Source organism: Vulpes vulpes, chromosome 12 (genome assembly GCF_048418805.1).
Source record: "Vulpes vulpes isolate BD-2025 chromosome 12, VulVul3, whole genome shotgun sequence".
Lineage (NCBI taxonomy): Eukaryota > Metazoa > Chordata > Mammalia > Carnivora > Canidae > Vulpes > Vulpes vulpes.
In genome coordinates, this window is record NC_132791.1 from 82,088,076 (window position 1) to 82,114,956 (window position 26,881).

The 26,881-nt window shown below is 39.0% G+C and overlaps 1 protein-coding gene across 11 annotated transcripts in view; it reads right to left on the bottom strand.

Moving 5' to 3' along the window:
* The window catches only part of CDKAL1 (CDKAL1 threonylcarbamoyladenosine tRNA methylthiotransferase), a 641,987-nt gene extending 620,333 nt beyond the window's left edge, over positions 1–21,654 (bottom strand). Inside the window, exons 1-6 of one of the 11 annotated variants that reach the window (XM_072729038.1) lie at positions 21,548–21,647; positions 14,344–14,528; positions 10,758–10,797; positions 9,902–10,019; positions 4,017–4,191; positions 2,656–2,768 (exon numbers count right to left, since the gene is read on the bottom strand). In XM_072729038.1, the coding sequence (XP_072585139.1) occupies positions 2,656–2,768; positions 4,017–4,186 (283 nt within the window). In that variant the 5' untranslated portion in view covers positions 4,187–4,191; positions 9,902–10,019; positions 10,758–10,797; positions 14,344–14,528; positions 21,548–21,647. Of the gene's footprint in view, positions 1–2,655; positions 2,769–4,016; positions 4,192–9,901; positions 10,020–10,757; positions 10,798–14,343; positions 14,529–21,511 lie in introns of all 11 variants that reach the window. The other 10 variants (XM_072729035.1, XM_072729036.1, XM_025999310.2 and 7 more) reach the window with 10 other exon arrangements.
* Between the last annotated feature and the right edge of the window lie 5,227 nt (positions 21,655–26,881).

Below are 26,881 nucleotides of genomic sequence, written 5' to 3' on the forward strand. Positions count from 1 at the left end.
AATTTTTAATTTCTTGTGTACTTTTTTCAATAATTTGTGCATATTTTACATAATCTATATTTATACCTATTTGACATCAAGTAATCAAGTATAAAGTTAAAACAAATTTTTAATATTAACTTGATTAATAAAACATTTTAAATTATTTGACAATAATTTTTATAAAATCCTACCACTCCACAATAATGAAAGACTATTAGTACAGATAACCCAGAAATTACTCATCTCATATATTTAATCTAAGTATAAAATCGAAATATAAAATATATTTAAGTGTCTTACAAAAGCTACTATTGTTCATACTTTCTGGGCCTACAGAACCTGACTGGTGAGGAAAGTGACTCCACAACAGTCTGCTGTATGCCAGTCAGCCTAGAATTAGACACAGACCATAAATTTCTAAAATGGGGGCATTCCACAGCACATAACATTAATAGAAATATATATAGGTAATGCAACTATATAAAAGTGATATACCACATTAATAGGAAAAATAAATTTCATACTCAAGTGATTGCTTCCTTAATTCTCTCTCTTTACTATTCCCAAATAAGAAGCCAGAACTGGGTATACATAACAAAACTCTGTATTCTTGTATAAATACATCAGGACTATTGTTCTACTTTTATTATTTAGAAAAGTATTGCCATAAGACCAAATACAAACTGCTAATGGGCTAAAATTTAAATTAAAATGTATTAGGTATTTAATACCACCTAGGGGGGAAAAAATCAAGCTCATCTTTTTTAATATTTTAGTAAATTATCTTATAGGCTATTGTCTCAACACTCAAACTGCACCATCAGAAGGTATTAAGGCAAACTCACACTAATTTACACTAAAAATTACTAATGAATACAAAAAAAATTCCTTTTTGAGGTAAATAATTCTAAAAGCACATTTTGATACTTTTATCTAAGAAAATTTTTAAGGGTGACTTTACTGTCTAAAGAATAAGTTATCAAAAACACAAGTTAAGACATTAGGACCATTTAGCTGCTGAAGGAAGAAGTGAGTTTCCAATCCTTCCAAATTCTCACAGGCCATCTGGAGGCTAGGACTCTGCCGATCACACAGGCAGAGGCAACTGTGAGGTACAGAACAGTAGTCAACAGCAGTGTTTTGATGATGGAGACTTCACACTGTCTGGGTGATTTAAGGCAGGACAGCACACAATCCTTCCATTCTCATTCATGAAGTAGGGATGCCACTATTTCCTCATCTTCCTCCAAAAATCAAGCATGCTAACATACATGAAGCACTGGGTTAGTGCTTGTCACAAATTCAGGCCCCATTTAACACACATGCTAATACATACAGTAACACAGATACATATACATGCCATGTACTATATATACCTATTTGCTAGTGTGGTCCACTGAGAGAACCAGAAGCAGGGACACTTCACAGTGGCAATAAGCACACCGAATGTCCACAGCTCTCATCTGGTTCTAAACACCAGTCTTCTTATGAAAGGGATCAGGACTCCCTGGAAAAGTGGTTGCCTCCAAAGCTGGGGATGGGAAGATATGAGACTAGGACATCTTGTGGTGTCAGAAAATCAGGAAGTGCTCAGAAAGAATGGGTGCATGTTGAGAAGACACAGGTGCCAGCCTGAACAAGGTCCTATTTTTTTTAACATAAGTTCCTAAGGCGAAAGCTGGAACAACGGGAGCAGCAAATTAACAATGATAGTGTTGGACTGTAGCCCAAAGAACTGAAAAATCAACATGGAAGTTCATGCTGATACATATAAAGGAAACAGGGGAGAAAGGATAGTCTTTCTTTACAGAATTCCAATTAATAACTGTGGAAGAAGAAAATGATAATCATTCAAACTGTAATGACTGTAGCAAACTAGTTGCATGGACAGATACTAAAATTCTCAGACACTAAAAATAGAGAAAAGGCTGAGGAGAAACAGGATATTTACTAATTGCAATGAGAAAAAACGGTAACTTTCCTGTGGAGAAGTCTGGCAGACACGGTCCACTGGTCCTGACTCATTACAAACTCCTCCGCCCCCCGCCCCCAATCTGATGTATTGGGAAGAACTCAAAGTACCCTCTTGCCAAGACTGCATACAGAACCTTATTCTAATCACATCCAACAAACCCAAGTTGAGGGACATTCTACAATATAACTAATAACTCTGGTTTTCCTCAGAAGTTCACAACACAAAGGAAAAGAAAAAATTGAGAAACTGTCACAGACTGAAGTAGACTAAGAAGACATTACAAATAAATATAAAGTGAGAGCCTAGATCAGATCCTGGAACAGAAGGACATAAATGGGAAAAGAGCAAAATTCAAATAAGATCTGCAGTTGAGGTAAAAGCAGTGCTCTAATGGTAACTGCCCAGTTTATAATTACAGTATAATTATGTTACATGTTAATATTAGGGGAAGGTGGGTAACAGACACGTAAACTGTAATTTTACCACTTTTCTGTAAGTCTAAATTCATTTCAAAATAGTTTTTTGAAGTATTTCTAAAATATCTATAATTATCTAGACAGTGTATAATAGCTATCATTTTGTTTTGCCTTAAAATCATTAAGTTCTGTTAAAATATGCTTTAACTGCTGAAGCTAAAATATCTAAAAAACTTAGCTCTGAAATATTTAATCAATAAAATACATTACAGTTCTCATTACCTGTAATTTCATATCCATAAGCAGCTAGTTGTCCAGCCATATATTCTCCATCTGAATTATTATGAGAACAACCCCATGTTCGCATCCAAATTTTCTGTATGCCTGGAATGGTGCTATTAAACAATCAATTAAAAAAAATAATAAGTCTCATCAGAGGATTTTCAGAACCAAAAAACACAATATGATTTCCGGGCATATTATTCAAAAGCACACAGCAATCCATTCACAATCTATTCATGAAATGCACCAACTTAATCCACAATCAAGTGTTATACCAAGCCTACAATCAAGATAAAATAACCACAGAATTCTAATTAAAGACTCTCTACATAACAAGATCTCCCTTTTTCTCCAAATTGTACCTTAAATTCAGTACTACTGAAGTTCTATCACAAAGTTAAACTCCTAGAGAGATAAATACAAACAATAGCAAAGAAAATGGTTCTAGCAACAGAAAGAAAAACTAAGTACATCCACCTGCTGACTCCTACATATTAGTTACAATCTTTTTTTTATAACTTATAAATAGCCGAATCAAAACAGAAAAACTATCACCCTATAGCATAATTAAAAGTTTTTATTCCATACACAAAAATAGAGTTATAAAAATATAATATTTTTAGGAAGAAAGGAAAGGGCTTTCAACTTTGTCATAATAATTTAAAATTAAATAGTAATTACCTTAAAGACATATTCAAAACAAATTTGATAAATTTCAGGCATTAAAATATAAGAAAAGTTTAAGTTTGCAGATTTTAAAAACTTACTGTTCCAAACAAAATAATGAAGTGTATTAAAACTTTCAACACTTTCCTATCTAAACAAATGTAGGCATATTTGTTTAGACAAACAACTGCATAATCTTTTCCGGCTAAGTTATATTAGAATTTCACTCAACTACAGACCTAATAGAATAAACAGCACATGAATTTATTTCTGCCCAATGCCTTTAGCTGATCCATAGGCATTTGTAAATTTGTTAAGAAAAATGAAATACCCAAACCAACAGTGTCTCATAAGAATTACATATTCAAGTAAAGCTTTCAATTTGGAAGTAACACAACACTATATACCAGCTACAGTAATACATCAAGAAGATCCTGAGGCAGCGGACGTGGGGTGGGGGATTCCCACATTTGTGCTCAATAGTGCTCTTGCCCCTGTCCTCAAGAAACACGCCATCTGACATCTTTTTATTTTTTTTAAGCAATTACTATGTTAAATTTAAAACAATTCAAATAAATCTACATATCTGCTCTCAAAAGTTCAAATGATTTTCAGAAAGAGACATTACCTATATGACATAAGGGAGCACCAGTTTCTTCCCTGGTAGGATACTAAACGTAATTTCAAGAGCTTACCTATCGCTTGGTGGACTGTTTTCCTCTTGCAAATACTTTTGGGTATTTCGTTTTCGTGCCTTTGGAACAACGTGCTTTCGTGCGGAATGCCTATCTTGTGGCTTTAAATCTCCCTGTGACACAATATCTTCTATGTCGTCCAATAGTGTGTCACAGGATGCAGAAGGCATCTTCTCTATAGGAAAGTTATAAATGATAGAAGCACATCAGAAATCTGTTTCATGTAGCATCACCTACAAAACATTCTTGGCTGATCTTCAGTCTAATAGAGCCTTTAGATTTAACCTCAGGTTTACAGAAAATGCAAAAGATAAAGGAATGCAAGGAAACAATCAGATAAATCCTACTGATAATGGGACATCCTAAGGTTCAACTGGATCTAGTCCCTCAACAGATCACTATCATGGAGAAAAAAACAGGAATGGGACTATTCATGCTTAAAGTAGACTTAAAAGCATAACAACTAAATGTAATTCAAGTTCTTGGTTATATCCTACTTTGTCCAACCAGCTGTGAGATATTTTGCAGGCAACTAGGGACATGAGAATATGAAGTGGGTGTGAGAGTATACTAGGATATTACTATAAATCATTAGATGTAAAGTAGTCTTATGTTTAAAAATCTTATTTCTGACATTGTGTACGTGATTTTACTTTTTATTTACTATTTTTAGAAATCTTTCTAGAGATATGTATTAAATATTTGGAGAATAAATATTAAACTCACTCAACTTTTGAAATGCCTATTAGCAAACAAGAGTACAAAGATTAGAGACTAGGGGCACCTGGATGGCTCAGTACATTAAGCATCTGCCTTTAGCTCAGGTCATGATCCCAGGATCCTGGGATCATTGGGCTCCCTGTGCAGCAGGGAATGTGTTTCTCCTTCTACCTCTGCCCCTGCCCACCCCTCGCTCGTGCATTCTCTCTTCACTTTCTCTTTCTCAAATAAATAAAATCTTTAAAAAATTAAAAAATAAAAATAAATAAAAGCTCCCCACAAAAGCCTGTTCTCTTTGCAAAGAACGAGAAAAGAGGTAGTCTAGTGAAACAGAAAACTTTTAGACAATAACAATTCTACCCCATAAAACAAAACAAAACCCACAAAACACAAAAGTATAGTCCCATCACCTGACTTCTGTTGAATCTGTAATGAGGCACCCCAACACACTGCACCAGGGTAGAATTAGAGAAGGCTAAGTACGAACCCTGGACTTCCAAATCAACCAACCAATCAATAATGAACCTCCAGCCCCATCCCAGTCAAGACCAAACTGATATACAAAATTAAATTCCTATCAAAATCCCAGCAAGATGTTTTGTAACCATAGATAAGATTGTTCTAAAATTTATAACGGAAAGGTAAAAAAATAAATCTGAAACAATTGCGAAAAAGGAATAGTAGGAAGAATTGGGCTGCTCAATTTTAAGACTTACTATACAGCAACAGTAATCAAGACTGTGTGGTATCGGTAAAAGAAAAGAAGTATGAATCACCAGAACAGAGAACCTGGAAATAGACCCACACAAATATGACCAAGTGATTTTTCACAGAAGTACAAAAGCAATTCAATGAAAGATAACCTATTACTGAAGCAATGGGACATTTATAGACCAAAAAATGAACCTCAATCTAAGTTTCATATCTTATACAAAAATTAACTCAAAATGTATCATGAACTTAAACGCAAAATAAAACACTTTAAACTTTTAGGAACAATCATAAGAGAAAATCTTAGACCTAGAGCTAGGCAAAGAACTCTTAAACCTGACATCAAAAGCACAGTCCACAAAAAACAAAAAATTAATAAATCCAGACAACACCAAAATCTGCAAAAGACCCTTTTAAGAGCATAAAAAGTCAAGCTACCAAGTGGAAGAAAATTTTTAAAGACCATCTATCTGACAAAGGACTGGTATCTAGAATTCAAAACACAATAGTAAAGCAGTACCTAGCTGGCTTAGTTGGTGGAGCATGCATCTCTTGATCTCAGGGTTGTGAGTTTGAGCCTCATGTGCAGAGACTACTTAAAAATAAAATCTTAAAAAAATAAAATCACAATAGCAAAAAAAAAAAAAAATCCAATTAGAAAATAGACAAAAGACACAAAGACATTTCACCTAAGAGGATATACAGAAGGCAAATAAGCAAATTTGAAGTCAACATTACTCCCATCAGAGAAATATAAACTTAAACCACAATAAGGTGTCACTACACACCTATCAGAATGACTAAAAGAAAAAAAAAAAATGACAACACTAAAAGCTGACAAGGATGTATAGAAACTGACCACTCACACAATCTTAATGGGAACATCAAATAGCATAACCACTCTGGAAAACAGTTTGGCACTTTCTTAAAAAACTCATCATGTAACTACCATGTAACCTGGCAATTATACTTCTGAGGGTTTATCCAAGAGAAATAAAGACATATATTTCCACAAAAGCCTAAACACAAATGTTTGTAACACCTTTCTTTATAATAGTCAAACCCAGATGCCCTTCAGTGGGTGGAATGGTTAAACAAACTGTAGTACATCCATACCACAGAATACTGCTCAGCAATAAAGTTTTCCATTGATAGGTACAACAACCTGGATGACTCTCCAGAGAATTATGCTACATAAACAGAGCCAAGCCCAAAAGGTTACATACATATAACATACTTGGTTATGGTTGTAATGTAACATACTGGTTACATTTATATAACATACTTGAGGCTGAAGTTAACAAAGTAACAGAAATGGGAAACACAACAGAGGTTACCAGGAACTAAGCAGAGGATGGGCAGGAGATAAGTGAATGTGACTATAAAAAGGCAACATAAGAGATCCCTGGAGTGATGGAAATGTTGTTCTACATCCTATCAATGTCAGTATCCTGGCTGTGATACTATTTTACAGTTTTGTAAGATGTTACCATCAGGGAAAACTGGATAAACCTTACAGCATCTCTACATAATTTTTATTACTGTAAGTGAATCTACAGTTATGTGAAAATAATTAAGAAAAAAATTATCTGGAAAGAAAAAGGAATGTATTTGAGTACACTTACTGAAAATACTACTACTATGTTCAGACATGAATGAAGCAAGTGCTTCACAAGGTCATTCATTAACCATTCGCAACTCCTTGAGGTTGGTGGTGTTACTATCCTCACTTTAAGGAGCCATCGGAGGGGTGCCTAAGTGGCTCAGTCAGTTAAGTGGCTGCCTCTGGCTCAGGTCATGATCCCAATGTCCCAGGATCAAGCCCCACATCGGGCTCTCCCTTTCCCTCTGCCTGCTGCTCCCCCTGTTTGTGCGCTCTTTCTCTGTCAACTAAATAAAATCTTTAAAAAAATAAAAAATAATAAAGAGCCATCTGAAACAGAGAAGCTGACTTACCCAAAGAAGTACAACCATGCCAAATGAACCTAAGCCCATTTGCTGTGCAGCACCTGACTGCCTACCTAATGTAGGTACAATGAATGAATGACCACTACTCCTCATCTGGGTTGCCCACAGCAGTATTAGGGATCTTAATACTCTCTGTTGGTCTCAGCCTAACAAATGTTCCCTCTCTTCATTTGCCAGATCCCAATCTCTTCATCAACAACTTCCAATTAACAGAGCAGCTTCTAGCCAGGATCATTTTGTGACCTTTACTGTAATGCACTCTTTACAAGTATGACAAACTATGCCTCGTAAATCAGACAAACCTGTGTTCAAAGCTCAGCTCCTTTTACATTGGGAGTAACAGTAAAAAATGAGAAATAGTGTAATCTAATAATGTAGTTAATACGTACACCACACAGTCGTGGTGGGGCTGCCAATCACAGGCCTCCTCCTTCCCTAGACAAAGGAGTGGGACACATGACCAAAGCCTTTAAAGTAACCTAACCTATCCTCCTGGCCACAACAATTGGTTCAGGGGTGGACATGACAAGCCCAGCCAATGAAAATCATCAAGAGGACTTCTATGGCAAAGCTAACAGAAAGATGAAAGATGGCTTCCCCTTTCACTGAAGTGGCTAAGTGAGGAGGATGTCAAACTGATGATGCTGGAGGCCGTGTTGCCTGCCATAGGACAGAAGCTACATAAGGAATTAAGCTTAATATAAGCTGGAGAAAGACCCATACTGACATTATTTGAGCACCTGGATCAAAGCCCTGCTCTGCCCAGTCATGAGAGCCAGTAAGTTCCCTTTCTGGCTTAAATTAGTTTAAATTGGGTTTTCTGCTCTTGCAAACAAGAGCCCTGGCCAACTCAGCAAATTAGAGAAGGGGAAATGAAGTAGGTTAGTCTTTCCAAAATTGGTTCTATTTATTTAAAATATTAAATGCTCAGTGAAAAAAATGGTTTTGTGGTCAAATATATTTAGGAAACTGCCTCCACAGAGATACCCAGTATTCATTAGTAGAGCAAAGACTGAAAAACTGCAGTAAAGAACCTAAAACTCATTTATCTTAGGAATCTTCTGAAAATTAATTTCTCACAGATCTTAATGAGGCTAAAGATGGTACCAAAAACAGAAGGCCTGAATGAAGTAGACCCTCAGATCCCTCCCACATTCTGCACAGATGGATAACTTCCTTCTTTTACAGGGAAATGGTTCTCTGCCCATGTACTCTCCCCACCAATCTGTTCCTGTGAATGAATAGTCCACCCCACCCCCCACCCAAGAACAATCCTACTCTGATTTACTCAAGCACAGAGTCCCAGCAATGATTCCTCTTCCTGTATCATCACTGTCTCTCTACCAAATCATTACTATCTAGATATAAACATGCTGTTACTTCTCCCACTGAAAAAACAAAATCCGCATCTTGACCCCACTTCCTCCCCTTACTATCCCGATGGTATTTCCCTTGAAGAAAAACTCCTTGCCCATTTGCAACAATGTGGATACAACTAGAGTGTATTATACTAAGTGGAATAAGTCAGCCTCAGAAAGACAAATACCATATGATCTCACTCATATGTGGGATTTAAGAAACAAAACAAACAAGCAAAGGGGGGAAAAAGAGATAAAGAGACAAACTAAGAAACAGACTCTTAACTCTAGAGAAAAATCTGATGGCTACCAGAGGGGTGTTGGGGGAATGGGTTAAAGAGGTGATGGGGGATGAAGGAGAGCACTTATGGTGATAAGCACCAGATGTTTTATGAAAGTTTTGAGTCACTAAATTGTACCCCTGAATCTTATATTACACTGTATGTTAATTAAATGGAATTTAAATAAAAACTTAAAAAAAAAAAAAAGAGAGAAACTCCTGCAAGTTCCAAATCAAGATGGTGATGTAGGAAGACTCTGAACTTACCTCCTCCACAGAACACACCAAATTACACCTATTAATAGAACAACTCCTCCTGAAGAACTGCAGGCTGACTGAGCAACTACTGAACAACTAAACACAGAATGGCAGGAGAACAGCAGGAAAGACAGAGTCATGGTAACAGGGAACCCCCACCCCCAACACTGTGAGTTGCACGGGGAAGGGACGGTACTAAAGGACCAGGAACAGATCCCTCTGTCCTTGGGTACAATTTAAAAAAAAACCCACAGTTTAAAGGAGCAACTAGCAAGGGCACCTGGGTCCCTCAGTTGATTAACTGTCTGCCTTCAGCTCAGATCATGATCCCAGGATCCTGGGATCGAGCCCACGTAGGGTTCCCTGTTCCCTGTGTTTCTCCCTTTCCCTCTGCCCCTCTCCTGCTCATGCTCTATCACTCTCACTTGTGCCCTCTCTCAAATAAATAAAATCTTAGGGAAAAAAAAAAAAAGCAACTAGCAGCATATAAAAGAGACAACACTAAAACTCTGCCAAGCAGCAGAGGAGCTGCAGGAAAGGTCTCCAGGTCAGAGGCACTGGGGACTACAAAGTTGATGCTCTCTCCTCACCTTTACAGCCCAGATCAGAACAGGGTCCAGACACCACAGTAGGCAAGTCCAATCTCCCCAATGACACTGTGATTTCAGGAAGCACAGGATCCACAGACTCACATCAGCCCCAGACACACTAGAACACAGGAAAAAAAAGCCATGACTGAAAAGGGCCAAGGAACTGCAGGAATAGTCTCTCCCTCTCCACTTCAAAAGGCAAGGCTGGCAGAAGAGATTGGTTGCCATAAGAAGTGGATTCCAACACCCTAACTGGAGGGTCCCAATGCCATAATTGGCAAGTCCAGTCGTCACAGGGAGCTTGTGACCTCAGGGAACCCAGTTCCACAAGCCTCCCAGCTGCCCTGTGGTGCCAGGGCAAAGAAAACAAGCTGCAGGTTCATGTTTTGTGTGTGTTTTAATTTTGACTATTTAACTTTATAAAATTTGGCTTATTTTCCTTCTATTTTTTTCTTTTTGGTTTTGTTTTCTTTCTTGTTCTTTTTTCCTTCTTTTTTTTCTTCTCCCTTTTTTTCTCCTTTTTTATTCTTTTTAAAATTTTTTGCCTTATCCTTTCTGTAAAAAGACATTGTTTGAAAGAGTAACTAGGCACATACACCACGGCTCCAGCCAGACAGCAAGTCAGAAAGCACACACAGTCTGCATAGAGGTCACCATACACAAGACTACTCTTTCAGCTTCTGGAGAACTAACCCTTTTGCCCAATCCACACAAACACAGAAGTCAAGCAAAATGGGGAGACAGAGGAATATGCTCCAAAAGAAAAAAACAAGAAAAAAATCAATAAAATAATTAACTGCAACAGACTTTAAAAATATGCCTGAAAAACAATTTAAAGGATCATAAAGGTACTCACTGGGCTGGAAAAAAAAAAGAGTGGAAGAACTCGCTGAGACCTTCAGTGAAGAGATAGAAAATATTTTAAAGAGCCAATCTGAGCTGAGCATACAACCAAATAAAAAACACACCGATGGAATCAACAATAGGTTAGAGGATCTGAAAAACATATCAGCAATCTTGGGTACACACGCTGAATAACAGAGAGAAAAAAAAATTCTTATAAAATGATGAAAGATTAAGAGATCTCTTGGATAACATCAAGTGAATAACCATTCATATTAGAGGAGTCTCTTTTTGCAGCAGAAATTTTGCAGGCCAGAAGAGCGGGGCATGATATACTTAAAGTGCTGAAAGGAAAAAAGCTCACAATCAATAATATTCTACACAGCAAGATTATCATTCAGATTCAAAGGAGATAGAGTTTCCCAGACAAACAAAAGATAAAGGAGTTTATCCCCACTAAGCCAGTCTCACAAAAAATGTTACAGGAACTTTTTTAAGTGGAAAAGAAATGGACGTACTTAGACATAAGAAAAAGATGTAAAATATCACAACATATACACAAAATGTGGAGCAGGAAGTAAAAAGAGAAAGGGAAAAAGGAAAAAGATTTTTTACTTAAATGACCATCAAATTAGTATGAACTGCTCTTACTTAGCATGTTATACATGAACTTCCGAGTAACCACACACCTAACCTACAACAGATACACAAAAAATAAAGAGAAAGAAGGCCAAACAAAATACTACAGATACACATCAATCTCTCAAAGAAAGAGAGCAAGAGAAGAAAGGAACAAAGAACTACAAAAACAACCAGAAAACAAATTCTTTGAATGGCAGTAAGTACACACTTATCAATAATTACTTTAAATATAAATGGTCTAAATGTTCCAATCAAAAGACAGAGAGAATGTATTCTTTTTTAACATTTTATTTAGGGATCCCTGGGTGGCGCAGCGGTTTGGCGCCTGCCTTTGGCCCAGGGCGCGATCCTGGAGACCCAGGATCGAATCCCACATCGGGCTCCCGGTGCATGGAGCCTGCTTCTCCCTCTGCCTGTGTCTCTGCCTCTCTCTCTCTCTCTCTCTCTGTGACTATCATAAATAAAAAATTAAAAAAAAAAAAAAAACATTTTATTTATTTGCAGACAGCAAGAGAGCACAAGCAGGGGGAGCAGCAGAGGGAGAGGGAGAAGCAGACTTCATACTGAGCAGGGAGCCTAAATGTGGGGCTTAGTCCCAGGACCCTAAGATCAAAGCTGAAACCAAGAGTCAAACACTTAATCAACTGAGCCACTGAGGTGCCCCAAGAATGTATTAAAAGAAAGAGAGAGCATCTGGGCACGTGGGTGGCTCAGTTTATTGAGCACCCAACTTTTGGTTTCAGCTTAAGTTACCATCTCAGGGTCCTGTGATCGGGCCCCAGGTCAGGGTCCATGCTCAGTGCAGATTCTGCTAGTCCCTCTCCCTCTGTTCCTCCCCCTGCTTGCTTGCATTTGCCCTCTAACAGATAAATAAAATCTTAAAAAAAAAAAAAAAAAAGACCCATCTATATGCTGCCTATAAGAGACTCACCGCAAATCTAAAGACACACACAGACTGAAAGTAAAGGGATGGAAAACATTTGCCATGCATACAGAAGCCAAAAGAAAAAAAAAAGCTAGGATAGCAATACTTATATCAGACAAAATAGACAAAACAACTATAATAAAAAACAAAGGACGTTACACAACAACAAAGGGATCAATCTAACAAGAGGATAAAATGATTGTTAAGTATCTGTGCACCCAACACCAAAGCACCTAAACAGATAAAGCAATTATTAGTAGATACAAAGAGAAAAATTAATGGTAATACAATAGTAGGAGACCTTAACACCTCACTTACATCAATTGATATATCATCTAGACAGAAAATCAACAAGGAAACAATGTATCTGAATGACACAATGGACCAGATGGACATAACAGATATATAATATTCCATCCAAAATCACAGAATGCACACTTTCTTTCCAAGTGCACATGGAACATTCTCCAGAATAGATAACATATTAGGCCCAAAAAGACAAGTCTCAATAAGTTTAAGAAGACTGAAATGATATCATGCATCTTTTCCAATTACAATGGTAAAAAACTAGAAATAAATCAAAAGAAAAAAACTGGAAAAAAAACACACACATGGAGACTAAAGAACATGTTGTTTAGGGGCACCTGGGTGGCTTAGTCAGTTAAGCATCTGCCTTTGGCTCAGGTCATGAGCTCAGGGTGTGGCGAGCCCCACACTGGGCTCCCTCCTTGATGGAGAGTATGTTTCTCCCTCTGCTCCTCCCCTCTTCTTGTGCATGTGTATTCTCTCTCTCTCTCTCTCTTTCAAATAAGGAAATCTTTTTTAAAAAAAAAAAGAAATTTAAAAAATACATGAAGACAAATGAAAATGAAAAAACAGTCCAAATTCTATGGGACAGAGCAAAAGCAGTTCTAAAAGGGAAGTATATAGCAATACAGGCCTACCTCCAGCAACAGAAAACTCAATCTAACTTTATCCCTATATGAACTAAAAAAAAAAAAAGAACAAAGCCCAAAATGAGAAAAAAAAAAAAAAAGAGATAGCAAAGATCAGAGCAGAAATAAAAGACACAGAGACTAAAATAACATAAAAAAAAAAAAAAATCAATGAAACCAAGAGGTAGTTCTTGGAAAAAATAAACAAAATTGAAAAAAGGCAAAAGGGCCCAAATAAATAAAATGAGAAACTAGAGAGATGTAACAACTGACGCCACAGAAATACAAAGGGTTATAAGAGAATACTATGAAAAACTACATGCTAACAAAATGAACAACCTGAAAGAAATAAATTCCTAGAAACATACAATCTTCCACATTGAACCAAGAAGAAATAGGTAACCTGAATAGACCAATTATGAGTAATGAAACTGAATTGGTAATCAAAACACTACCAAAAAATAAAAGTACAAGGCCAGCTGGGTTCATGAGCGAACTCTACAAGACACTTAAGAACAATTAATAACTACTCTCCTCCAACTATTCCAAAAAACAGAAAAGGAAAGCTTCCAAATACATTTCATGAGGCTACCCTGATACCAAAACCAAAGACACCACAAAAAAAGGACATTATCTTTGATGAACATAGATGCCAAATTCTCCACAAAATATTAGCAAACCTGGGACACCTGAGTGGCTCAGCAGTTGAGCGCTTGCCTTTGCCTCAGGGTATGAGCCCGGATTCCCAAGTTCGAGTCCCACATCGGGCTCCCTGCATGGAGCCCGCTTCTCCCTCTGTCTGTGTCTCTGCCTCTCTCTCTGTGTCTCTCATGAAAATATAAAACCTTAAAAAAAAAATTAGCAAACCTCATAAAACAATATATTAAAAAGATCATTCACTTCAATAGATGGGTTTATTCCTAGGATGCCAGGATGGTTCAATACTCACAAATCAATCCACGTCATGAACCACATCAACATAACAAAGAATAAAAATCATATGATCAACTCAATAGATACAGAAAAAGGTATTTGACAAGATTTAACATCCATTCATGATAAAAACTCTCAACAAAATGAAATTAGAGGGAACATACCTAAACATAATAAAGACCATATATGGGGCAGCCCCTGTGTCACAGTGGTTTAGTGCAGCCTGCAGCCTGGGGTGTGATCCTGGAGGCCTGGGATCGAGACCCACGTCGGGCTCCCTGCGTGGAGCCTGCTTCTCCCTCTGCCTGTGTCTCTGCCTCTCTCTCTCTCTCTCTCTCTCTCTCTGTATCTATGAATAAATAAATAAATAAAAATCTTTAAAAAAAAATAAAGTTTAAAAAAAAAAAGACCATATATGAAGAATTAAACCCACAGCCAACGGGAAGTGAAAATTTTCCCTCTAACGTTAGGAACAAGACATGGATGTCCATTCTTGCCACTTTTATTCAAAATAGTACTGGAAGTCCTAGCTACATGAGTCAGACTAGAGAAGAACGTAAGTGGCATCCATATTGGTAAAGAAGAAGTTAAGCCGACATTGTACACAGAAGACATGGTTCAGTTTTGGAAGATAGTATGTTTGTAGATGCATCTCCTAAGGCGAGAGAAACAAAAAAACTAACTACTGGAACTGTATCAAATAAAAAGCTTTTGCACAGCAAAGGAAATCATCACCAAAACAAAAAGGCAACCTAATGAATGGGGAAGATATTTGCAAAATGATATATCCAATAAGGGGTAACATACAAAACATATAAAAAACTCATACATCTCAACACCAAAAAAAAAAAAAATTTTTTCAATTAAAGCATGAGTAGAGGATAGACACTTTTCTGAAAACAAACAGATGGCCAACAGACACATGAAATGATGCTCAATATCATTCATCATCAGGGAAGTGCAAATTGAAACCGCAATGAACTACCACCTCACACCTGCTAGAATGCCTAAAATCAAGAAGACAAAAATGAACAAGTTACTGGAGAGGATGTGAAGAAAAAAGAACCCTTGTGTGGTGTTGGTAGGAATGTAAATTGGTGCAGCCACCATGGAAATGAGTATGGAGGTTCCTCAAAAAATAAAAAATAGAAACATCACACGATCTAATAAATCCACTATCTGGTACTTACACAGGGAAAACGAAAACACTAATTCAAAAAGATATATGCACCCTATGTTTATTGCAGCATAATTTACAATAACCAAGACATCAACTCCTGCATAGATCATTGCCATAGTCAGTCTCCCTGCTTCTACCCTTAATTCCCAAAGGACATTTCAGCACAGAAGCCAGGGATTCCTTTAAAACTTAACTTCAGGGATCCCTGGGTGGCGCAGCGGTTTGGCGCCTGCCTTTGGCCCAGGGCGCGATCCTGGAGATCCGGGATCGAATCCCACGTCGGGCTTCCGGTGCATGGAGCCTGCTTCTCCCTCTGCCTGTGTCTCTGCCTCTCTCTCTCTCTCTGTGACTATCATAAATAAATAAAAATTTAAAAAAAAAAAAACTTAACTTCATCCCAAGCTTCAAACCAAAACCTGAGAATCGTATTCCATCTCAGAGTAAAAAACCAAAATCGCTGCAAAGATCTGCAAGGACATATATAATCAGCCTCCTGTCACCTCTCTGACCCTCTTTCCTATCATTCCCCCTCTCCTTCCACTCGACCAACACATGGATGGGCTTCTTTGCTAGTTCATACTGACCAGTACACACTCGTCCCCAGGTCTCAGTCTTGCCTGGGATGCCTTCAGAACTTTGGTCAAACATCACATGAAATCTTTCTAAGCAACTCCCACCTCACCGTGTATACACACATGCTTGCCTGCCATCCCCCTTCCCTGCCTTGTTTCCTTACCACAGCAATTCCATTACCCGCTTTGACGTTTTCATTAGTTCTTGGTATCTCTTTCTACTAAAATATGTACTCCATGAAGATAAAGGATTTGAAGTTGTTGTTTTACTGGGAGAGAGATCTGATCTAAGTGTGTGTGTGTGAAGAGGGGGAGGCGCAGAGGAAGAGAGAATCCCAAACAGGCTCCATGCTCAGTACAGAGATGGACACAGGGCCCAATCTCATAACTCCAAGACCATGACCTGAGCGGACATCAAGAGTCTGATGTTTAACAAACTGAGTCACCCAGGCGCCCCAAAGGTAAAGTTTTTTGAGTGCTCTGTTCACTGCTTTATCCCAAGTGGTGACTAAAATACATCTAGCACATTGCAGGTTATCAAGAAATTTTTTTTTTTTTTTTTTTACGTAGATGACCCCATCTAATAAGATAGGGCCCCTGGCTACTCCCTCTGTCCCAACTGTACTAATCCTTTTAGATCTTCTCTGAGCATGCCAAACAAGTCTCTGACTCACAGGTCTTCACACTTGTTTGTTTTTTCTGTGTGGAATATCATCCCCTAAATATTTGTAAGACTTGCTGACCACTTTTCTAATCAAATGACACCTCTTCAGAGAGGCCTTTCCTAACCACATCTAAAATAACCACCCAGAGTCCAAGCATCCACACACATTCACGATGACCTCTAACCTGATACCATAACTGCAGAATAGAATTCCATCTTTCGCACTGCAGTGTAAGCTCCATAAGGAACGAAGGCATTATCTGTTTTACCATTCTACCTATGACACCTAGAACAATGTCTGGCATAGAGCTGGCACACAGTAGTTGTTGACCAAATGAATGAATTAATAAAATGCTCACGGCAAATTGAGCTAGTCTCTCTATAACAGAGGAAGAAATTCTTAAACTGGATGATAGGTTGAAACAAATAGCTAGTAACTCCTAGAGTTTCTTCTATCACTATAGTCTATGAAATAAATAAGGTGAGGGAGAAAGATTAAGACCAGGTAGTGTCTTCAAATGTTACCCAAGACCTACTGAAGGATTCTGAACTGAAGGACCCATTAAAAGCCCTATTTTTTCACTACATCATTTTTACATCTCATACAGCATTGTGCATGGATCCAAAGAAGGGAAAGAGAACAGAAAAAGAGGAGATGGGTCCCCTGAAGTAGACATTACAATATCACATAGTGAGGGAAGTAGGAAACATTGCTAAGCCTCTCATTTTACGGAACTGAAATCCAGAGAAAGAAAAAGATTTGTACACTGATAGAGCTAGAATTAGAACCCAGGCCTTCTCTCAACACCAAGCTCCCCCACCTATAGCTCTGCCCAATGGGAAAGCCCAAACCATGTTAAGAGTCCAATGCAACGCTAAGAAATAAACACAATCCAGAAAAAGAGGCAAAAGAAAAACAGGCACTCAAGAAATGCAAATAGCCAATAAGCACTGGAAATAATGCTCGAGTACGACTAATAGCAACTGTTTAAAGAATATATTATTTTTTGTCTACCCTACTGATAAAAAAAAAATTACAACAGCAACAACAGAAGTCCTATTGTTGGCTGAAAGTATAGTAAAACTGGCAGATCCTTTCTGGAAGGTGTTCTAGCAATACCTATCAAACTTTAAAACATATATATCCTTTGACCCAGCAATTCCATTTCTAGACATTCATTTTAGAGAAAGGAGATAAAAATAAAGCAGAGGATGGTAAATCTGGCTGCATATCATAAGCACGTTAGAACAATCCCACTCATCATTAATAAAATTTTTACTTACAACAAACTGGTAGAAGGAATTGTAAGTCCTCAGAAATTTATAAATGAGTAATAAGGAAATGAAAGTTTGGGACAAAAAAGAAAGCAAGACAATATTTAAGGGAACAAGTTCATGAAGTCTTTGTTCAAAAGATAGAGGAATTCAAGTTTGAGAAAGGGAATAAAAATCTGCAGTGGTTTAGAGCTGCCTGCAGCCTGGAGTGTGATCCTGGAGACCCGAGATCGAGTCCCACGTTGGGCTCCCTGCGTGGAGCCTGCTTCTCCCTCTGCCTGTGTCTCTGCCTCTCTCTCTGTGTCTCTATGAATAAATAAATAAATCTTTAAAAAAAAATCTTCAGTGAAAAGGGAGATACTGAAAATGATGAAAGGAAAAATGAAAAAATATCCTACAGTAGTGTTACTTCCATGTGTGATTTATTAGGAGAGCTAATAAAGAAGTATCAAAGTAGTCTCATTCTGAATTAGAATCTCCAAGAGTGGAATTTAAGGACAGTAATGCAAAACCTGCCCAGGTAATTCCATCCTTGATTGAAATCCACCATTCTCCCAGAGCCACGTTCTCAATCTTGAGTGCTCACTGTATTCACCTGAGTAGCTTTTGGAAATTGCCAACAATTGAGGGGTGCCTGGGTGGCTCAGTTGGTTGAGCATCTGAGCTTTGGATCAGGTCATGATCCTGAGGTCCTGGGATGGAGCCCGCATCAGGCCGCCTGCTCAGCAGGGGTCTGCTTTCTCCCTCTGCCTTTCAACCTCCAGCCCCAACCCCTGCTCTCTCTCTCTCAAGTAAACAAATAAAAAGATCTTTAAAATTTTTACCAAAAATTGACCCTCAGGGCAGTTGAATCAATCATGAGGAATAAGGGTGCCTAGCAGGCTCAGCAGGTAGAGGGCAGTACTCTTGATCTCAGGGTCATGAGCTGGAGCCCCACATTGGGGGCAGAGATTACTTTAAAAAGAAAATCTTGGGGAAAAGATCCTGGGAACTGATAAACTGTCCAGCAGTTCTCATGTGTGTAGCCATATTGTAAACTACAGTTCTACACCAGTAGTTTTCATCATGGTTCCCAGCTAGGATGATTAGCATCACTGGGAAGCTTGGAAGAAATGATAATTCTTGGGCTCCACTCCAGACCTACTGAATCAGATACTCTGAGTAAAACCCAGCAATCTTTACCAAGCCCTCCAGGTGATCGTGATGTGCACTAAAGTTTGAAAATTTTTATCCTAGTTATTCTTTCATAACATACCTCACATACCAAAATTAACTCAAAATGAACCACAGACCTAAATTTGAAAGCTAACCCTATAAAAGTCTTAGAAGAAAACATAGATGTAAATCTCCATGATGTTAGAGCAAGCATTCTTGGTTTCTTAGTTATGACACCAAAAGCACAAGCAACAAAAGAAAAAAACACTGGACTTCACCAAAATTAAAAATTTTTATGCTTCAAAGGACAACACCATCAAGAAAGTGAAAGGACAAGTTATACAATTAGAGAAGATATCTGCAAATCATGTCTTTTTTTAATAATTTTTGTTCTCCATTTTATGTTCTCATTCATTTGGGGAATATAAATAATAGTGAAAGGGAATATAAGGGAAGGGAGAAGAAGTGTGTGGGAAATATCAGAAAGGGAGACAGAACATAAAGACTCCTAACTCTGGGAAATGAACTAGGGGTGGTGAAGGGGAGGAGGGTGAGGGGTGGGGGTGAATGGGTGATGGGCACTGAGGGGGGGCACTTGATGGGATGAGCACTGGGTGTTATTCTATATGTTGGCAAAGTGAACACCAATAAAAAATAAATTTATTATATAAAAAAATAATTTTTGTTCTTTTTATTTTTTTAAAGATTTTATTTACTCATGAGAGACACAGAGAGGCAGAGACAAAGGCAGAGGGAGAAGCAGGCTCCATGCAGGGAGCCCGATGTGGGACTCGATCCCAGGATCCCCAGGGTCAAGATCTGAGCCAAAGGCAGATGCTCAACCGCTGAGCCACCCAGGCGACCCGCAAACCATATTATCTGATAAACATCTAGTGTCAGAATGCAAGCATTACACAAGTCAACAATAAAAAGACAACCCAGTGCAAAACATGACAAAAGATACGAATACATATTTCTCCAAAGAAGGTATACAAATGGCCAATAAGCATATGAAAAGAGGTCAGCATCATTAACTATAGGGGAAACGCAAATCAAAACCACAATGACAGGGATCCCTGGGTGGCTCAGTGGTTTATCGCCTCCTGCAGCCCAGGGCCTGATCCTGGAGTCTGAGGATTGAGTCCCACGTTGGGCTCCCTGCAGGGAGCCTGCTTCTCCCTCTGCCTGTGTCTCTGCCTCTGTGTGTGTGTCTCTACTGAATAAATAAACAAAAATCTTAAAAAAAAAAAAAAAAAAACCCACAATGACATACCACTCCAGACGCACTAGGATGGCTAAAATAGATATAAAAGCATCAACTACAATGTAGATTAGACCACCCAGAAAGAAAAAGGTTTAATAACCAAGCCCTGAGGATCTCCAAATTTAACCGCCAAATAGAAGAGAACCAGCGTATAACAGAGACCAAGAAGCAGCAACCAGAAAAGGAGAAAATCAGTAGGTGATAGAAGGCGACGGAAGAGAAGATGTCGATGAGGCCGGGAAGGTCAATGCTCTTGAATGAAGTGAAGAGTTAAAGCCAACGAAAAAGTCTCTTAGACTCAGCGCTATGGCATCACATGGAAAAGATGGTATTTCCGTACAAGGGTGGCAACGTTACTAGGAAACTGGGCTGCCTTTCTGAACGTTCCGATGTGCAACGCTCCACTCCAGCATGGAAGGTTCGAGATAAAGGAGTACCTCGGTCACCTAACTGATCACCTTGATCAATTAGTCTCAAGTCGTCTGGAAAGTCTGGAAAATAAAAACTGATTAGAAAAAGCGAGCTCCCAGCAAGTTCACAAAACCACAGTAAGAACTCCTTAAAACTAGCTCGAGGAGACGAGAGACTTCCTAAGAGACCGTTTTGCAGGCGGAGCTGGAGGACGTCCCGCCCTGCTTCCGCCTCGCCGGCGAGGGGCTCCGGGGCGTCTACCCGCCGCCGGGAGGGGCCGCCACGGCGACCCGGGGGCCGGCGGCGGCCGCAGACCCCGCCCGGCGCTAGGACCCGCCGGCGACATCCGAGTCCTCCCCACCACCAGACGGAAACTGGGCAGCCAGGCGGGGGTACGGGCCGCCTTCCACCACTGGGACACGTGGCGTCCCCGGGACTCGGAGGCTGTACGAGCAAAAGGGGACAAAAGTGGGAAAATACAAAAATAGAAGGCGCTGGCGCGTCTCGCCAGCTTCAGTTGGAGATGCAACTCCGCGTAACTGCGAAAGCCTCGTCCCATCCCACAAACGGCTCAGCAAGTGTGAGAACCCCCGGGGTCCGAACCAGGTCGCCCGCACACCCGGCGGCCGGCCCTGCGCTGCGGCCCCTCGAGCGACGCCTGCGTCCTCCCTCGGCAGCCCCGACCCCCGCGGCCAAGTCTCCTTTCAACTACGAAACAAGCCAGCAAACGGCCCGCGAGTGACCGACACTGGAGAAACAGAGCTCCGCCGTTAGAGGGACTCCAGCGCCACTCCGCCCCGCGCCGACGCACCCGCCACGCTCGCCGAGAGATGGGGAAACCACACACCAGCCCGAGGAGACGATCCACACGCCGTCCTCCGGACACGGGAAACCGCTCAGCTGGAGCTCGCCATGACACGTACGTCCCGCCACGCCTCTGTGCGCATGCTCGGCGACGGTGGCCCGGAGACGGCAAATTGCGGCGTCGCCGAGAGTGCGAGTTCGGGTTCGCGCTTATTTTGGTGAAAGGTTACCCTTGGAATTCCTTTGGTTGCGGGAGTGAAAACAGGCAGCAACACCTCAGGTTCTTAGAATCGACTAATAGCTGTCTTCTGCTGAACTCTTACTATGTGTCAGGCACCGCATTAACCACTTAACATATTCCCTCCCAACCTGCTGGGTTTTTTTAAAGATCTTATTTTTTGATTCGTGGCACACCGAGGCAGAGACACAGGCAGAGGGAGGGAGAAGCACACTCCCTGCAGGGAGCCCGAGGCGGGACCCCGTCCCAGGGCTCCGGGATCAACACCTGAGCCGCCCACGTGCCCCCAACTCATTATTATTATCATTATTTATTATTATTATTATTATTATTATTATTTATTATTATTATTATTTTACGAAAGAGGATACGGAGGGTAAGTACTTGCCTAAAGTTACTCTCCTAGTAGTGACAGTCCTCTGTGCTGAGTCCAACTTTGCCCAACTCTGAAAGAACCTGCTCATTTCATTACATTTTACTTTCTTCCTCAACGTGTGGTGAAAAGTGGTCACATTGGAAAGAGAGTAGAAAAGGACAAAATCCGATTGGATTAAACCGTGTAGACCGTTTAACACCAAGCAAGGTTTGGGGGTTTTTGTTTGTTTGTTTTAATTATCCTAGATCATGTTTGGATTCATTTCTGTTTTATTTCCGAGATTTGCAGATACTTAACAAGCACTTATTTTTAAGACCGTTAAACAGAATTCTTTTTTTCTTATATTTATTTATTTATTTATTTATTTTATGATAGTCACACAGAGAGAGAGAGAGAGAGGCAGAGACACAGGCAGAGGGAGAAGCAGGCTCCATGCACTGGGAGCCCGACGTGGGATTCGATCCCGGGTCTTCAGGATCGCGCCCTGGGCCAAAGGCAGGCGCCAAACCGCTGCGCCACCCAGGGATCCGTTTGTTTGTTTTTTAATGCTTCGAAGACATTTTAGCAGAAAGAACTTTCATGGACTTGACTGATTCTGACCAATTGCTTCCATGTGTTTTCTCACTTTATCATTGTTTACCCAAAACATTGTGCTTGACCTTGTTTCCTGAAAGAGCATCTCTGCTTTAAAAAAATGGCAGTTTTTTAAACAATGACAAGTTGGCCATGAAAAAGAAGACAGAAATAGTGAGCTTTATTCCAGGGCAGTTCCTTCTAATTACAATGCCATCCTTTGCTCACCATAGCCATGAAAAATCTAAACTGTGACCTGAAGTCCACTGCAGTCCTTACCCAGCAAATCAGAATTGTACATTTACGTTGCCCCATCTCTTTCTCTGTAATCCCGCTGCCTAGCACATAATCTTCCACTTAATGGCCTGCCCATAACCATACCTTGAACAAAGACTGACTCATTCCACCCCCTTTCTCCCAAGACCTAGTTGAGTTCACTTAAAGAAATTTTACAAAGTGCACACCACATGACCTCAAGCACTATGCTGGACGCTGGAGCTAAAAAGGGGGAGGGAGACCACTCTCTACCTCAAGGATACATCAAGGGTATAGTTTCGGTAGAGAAGAATGATCACTGTGGAAGATGAATACACAGAAACCTGTGGAGTAGAAAGGGGGAGATTCCTCCTCTTACATAAGGGGGTTGAGACTCCCCAGGGGAGATTAAGAGAAATAGAAAAGGTATTCCAAGCTGGTGAGATAGTAAAAGCAAATGCATGGAGACTTGAAATTATAAACTCTTGTATATTATAAAAGCAAAAAGAGTAAAGGTGGATGATGGTAAGAAGGCTGGAGAGGGAAAATGCAGGGACAACATGAAGGTTAGCCTTGTTGGCTAAAATAGGCATTAGATCTAATCTGGGATGTATCAGGCAGCATGAAAATCTCTGAGCCGATGATTCTTTCAGGAAGATGGGTTTGAGGACAACACTTCAGAAGTGAATAAATATTGAAAACCTAAATGGAGTTGTTGGCTGTGCAGAATAGGGAAATGAGAGGGGAGGACGCTTTTATTATGAATTATTTGAAAAGCCAGTGACCCTACCTCTAGGAATTTATCTTATAGAAATGTTCAGTTACACCAAATGATATACGTACCATATTATTTTTTGAAACATTGCTTGTAATAACAAAATACCAGAAACCCTTTCTGCTTCTCAATAGAGAATGGTTAAAAAAATTTATGGTATCTATACAGCTCTTAACAGCTCTTAGGAAAGAACAAGATTGCTTTTAATGTACTACCCAAGACATTGTTAAGTGGAAAAAGAAAGTCACAACATAGTGTTTACAGTGTATGAGTATAGTTATTGAAATATATATATAGGATATAGGATATATATATATATATATATATGTCACAGGAAGATTTACTTTTCCTTGTATTCCTTTTTGTAACTTTTATTTTTGTACCATGCATATGAATTACTTATTCAAAAACTAAAGATACATTTTTTAAAAATGGCACTTGATAATTTATAATTTACTAGTGTGTATTTTGTATTCTTGAACTCTGATTTTCTTTTATGTTAATAATTAAATTTTAAATCTTTTTTTTTATTTTGGTGAGATATCCATAATATAAAATACACCATTTCAGCCATTTTTAAATGTGCAATTCAGTAGCATTGAGTACATTCACATTTTTGTGCAACCTACCACCATCAATTACCAGAACTTTTTCATCCCCCCAAACTAATCTACACTCATTAAATAACTTCCCTTTACCCTTCCACCAGCTCTGGCAACCATAGTTCTACTTGAGTGCGTGAATTTGACAGCTCTAAATACTCCGCATAATTAGAATCATACAATATGTGCCCTGCTCTAATGAGTTTATTTCATGTTGCATGTCTTCAATCATGTTGATGTAGTAGCATGTCAGAACTTCCTTTTTAAGGCAGAATAATATTCTATTATATGTATATACCACATTTTGCTTATAAATTTTAAGTCTCTGTGCTTTGATTCTCAAATTAGATTGTAAATGCCATAAGAATAGACTATCTTGTTACTTTCTTTTTCAGCCCACAAATACATTAAACACTTTACAAATGTTTGGTGGCAGACAAACCAATTTATGTGCACAAAGACAAACTAAAAACGCAAGTCAATCTGTAAAGTAATAGTTTTTGAGAACTTATAAGCGTGTGCCAGTAACCACAGTTAGCCTACTATGTGAATTTATCAAATGGATTCAGCATACAACTCTGTAAGTAACCCTATAAATTAGTAGTACTATTATTATTCTATTATCCTCTTTTTTAAAAAAATTATTTATGTATTTTAGAGAGAGACACCATGGGGGTGAGAAGCAGAGCAAGAAAGAGAGAGAAACTCAGGTAGACTCTGAGCTGAGTGCAGAGCCCCTCATAGGGCTCAGTCTCACAACCCTGAGATCACAACCTGAGCTGAAACCAAAAGTCAATCACTTAACCAACTATACCACCCAGGAGAACCTCTCTTATCTTCTTTATACAGAGAAGAAAACTGAAGCTTAGACAGTCTACTCCGGTCTTATTTAGCAACTTTATAGGAATACTTCAGAAGAAAGAAACTGTATACTATCATTAAAAATGCAAAAACTGGGCAGCCCAGGTGGCTCAGCAGTTTGGCGTCCCCTTTGGCCCAAGGCCTGATCCTGGAGACCCGGAATCAGGTCCCACAGCAGGGTCTATGCAAGGGGCTGCTGTGGGACCCAGAGCTCCCTGCATGGACCCTGCTTCTCCCTTTGCCTGTGTCTCTCATGAATAACTAAATATGATCTTTTAAAAAATAATAAATAAGTAAATAAATAAATAAATAAATAAATAAGCAAAAACTCACATAGAGAAAAACACTGGAGAGAAAAAAACAGAAATAAGGGAAATGTACGATAAAATCTATAAGCCTTCAGAGTGATCAACTCCATTTTTTATGTTTGTCTTTGCAGTGAAAATTTAAGAGAAAATGTAGACAATAATGAAGTTAGAATTCTTACTATCTCAGCCACTAACCAAGAAAGAAATAATGTAACATGAAAATTATGAACATTTAGGCACATATATTTTAGTTTTAGCTTATAATCTGAGCTTTTAGTTAGTATACTTATAAATTTGTACCAATCGATGTCTTTTTATGAGAGATAAATCATGCACTTAATTCACCCTTGAAAAATGCTAAGGAGCATAATGAAGTTTTCTGTGCAGAATATTAGATAGATTTAGTAAAATGAAATTTAAAATATATTAATCTGTTTCTTATATGAGATCAGAAAAGTATGAGTGTTCTCAATTTGTAAAGTTCATCAGGTCAACATGTATTACTTGAATGTATTATTATTTATGTTAGCTTCCCAATGCATGTGACAGGGAGCTAACTGTAATTTCATAAGCAAAAAAAATGAAAGGGGGCATGAAAATTGATGTTTGACCCAGGGATCTGATTGTCAGAGTAAACTCCCAGCTGGAAACTATAAAAAATAAAGCAATTTTTAGGAAAGCTTTTCAGGTGTTGGTTTTCATAAAGGATTGAAGGTCAGGAGATAATTTAGGACATTATAACAGTATCTAAATACAAACCCAAGGAGAAAGATGGTAACTGTTGAGATAGAGGAGACAAAAAGTATGTCAAAAGAAACTTTGCCCACAATAGGTGAAGGCGTCAGTGGAAAGGATAAAAAGTAAGGACATTGATATTCTTAAGTAAACTGAAAAAAATTTATAAAAATATGATGTGAAATAAATTAACCTGCTGTTGGCTTCGAATGAATGCTGTATTTTCTTTGTGTCATCTAACCACTAGGGGTCAGAGTGCTATATTTGCAATAGCAGCTATTTCTATTCTATTGGCACAAATAGGTTTGGCTCAATTCTGTAATTAATTTTATATTTTGATTCTTCCCCTCTTAGCATAAGTGATTTGGGGACTATGCATGTGGGCCAGAGCAGAACTCTGAGAGCCCCATGTTCCCTTGCCACAGGGCAGATAACCCACGCTAGGCCAGAGTGAACTGGCTCTCTGTCAGCCCAGAGAACCTGCAGTGGAAGCTTCTGAAACTACAAGGCCCAGCTATTTCAGAGGAAAGTAAGTGTGAACAATGAAGGGAGAAATCAGTAAATCCTGAGGACAACTATAAGCCCCACTACATCCAACTTGCCTGAAGCTAGGTTTATTTCCGAGCTGTTTAGTTTTGTGATAAGTAAATTCCC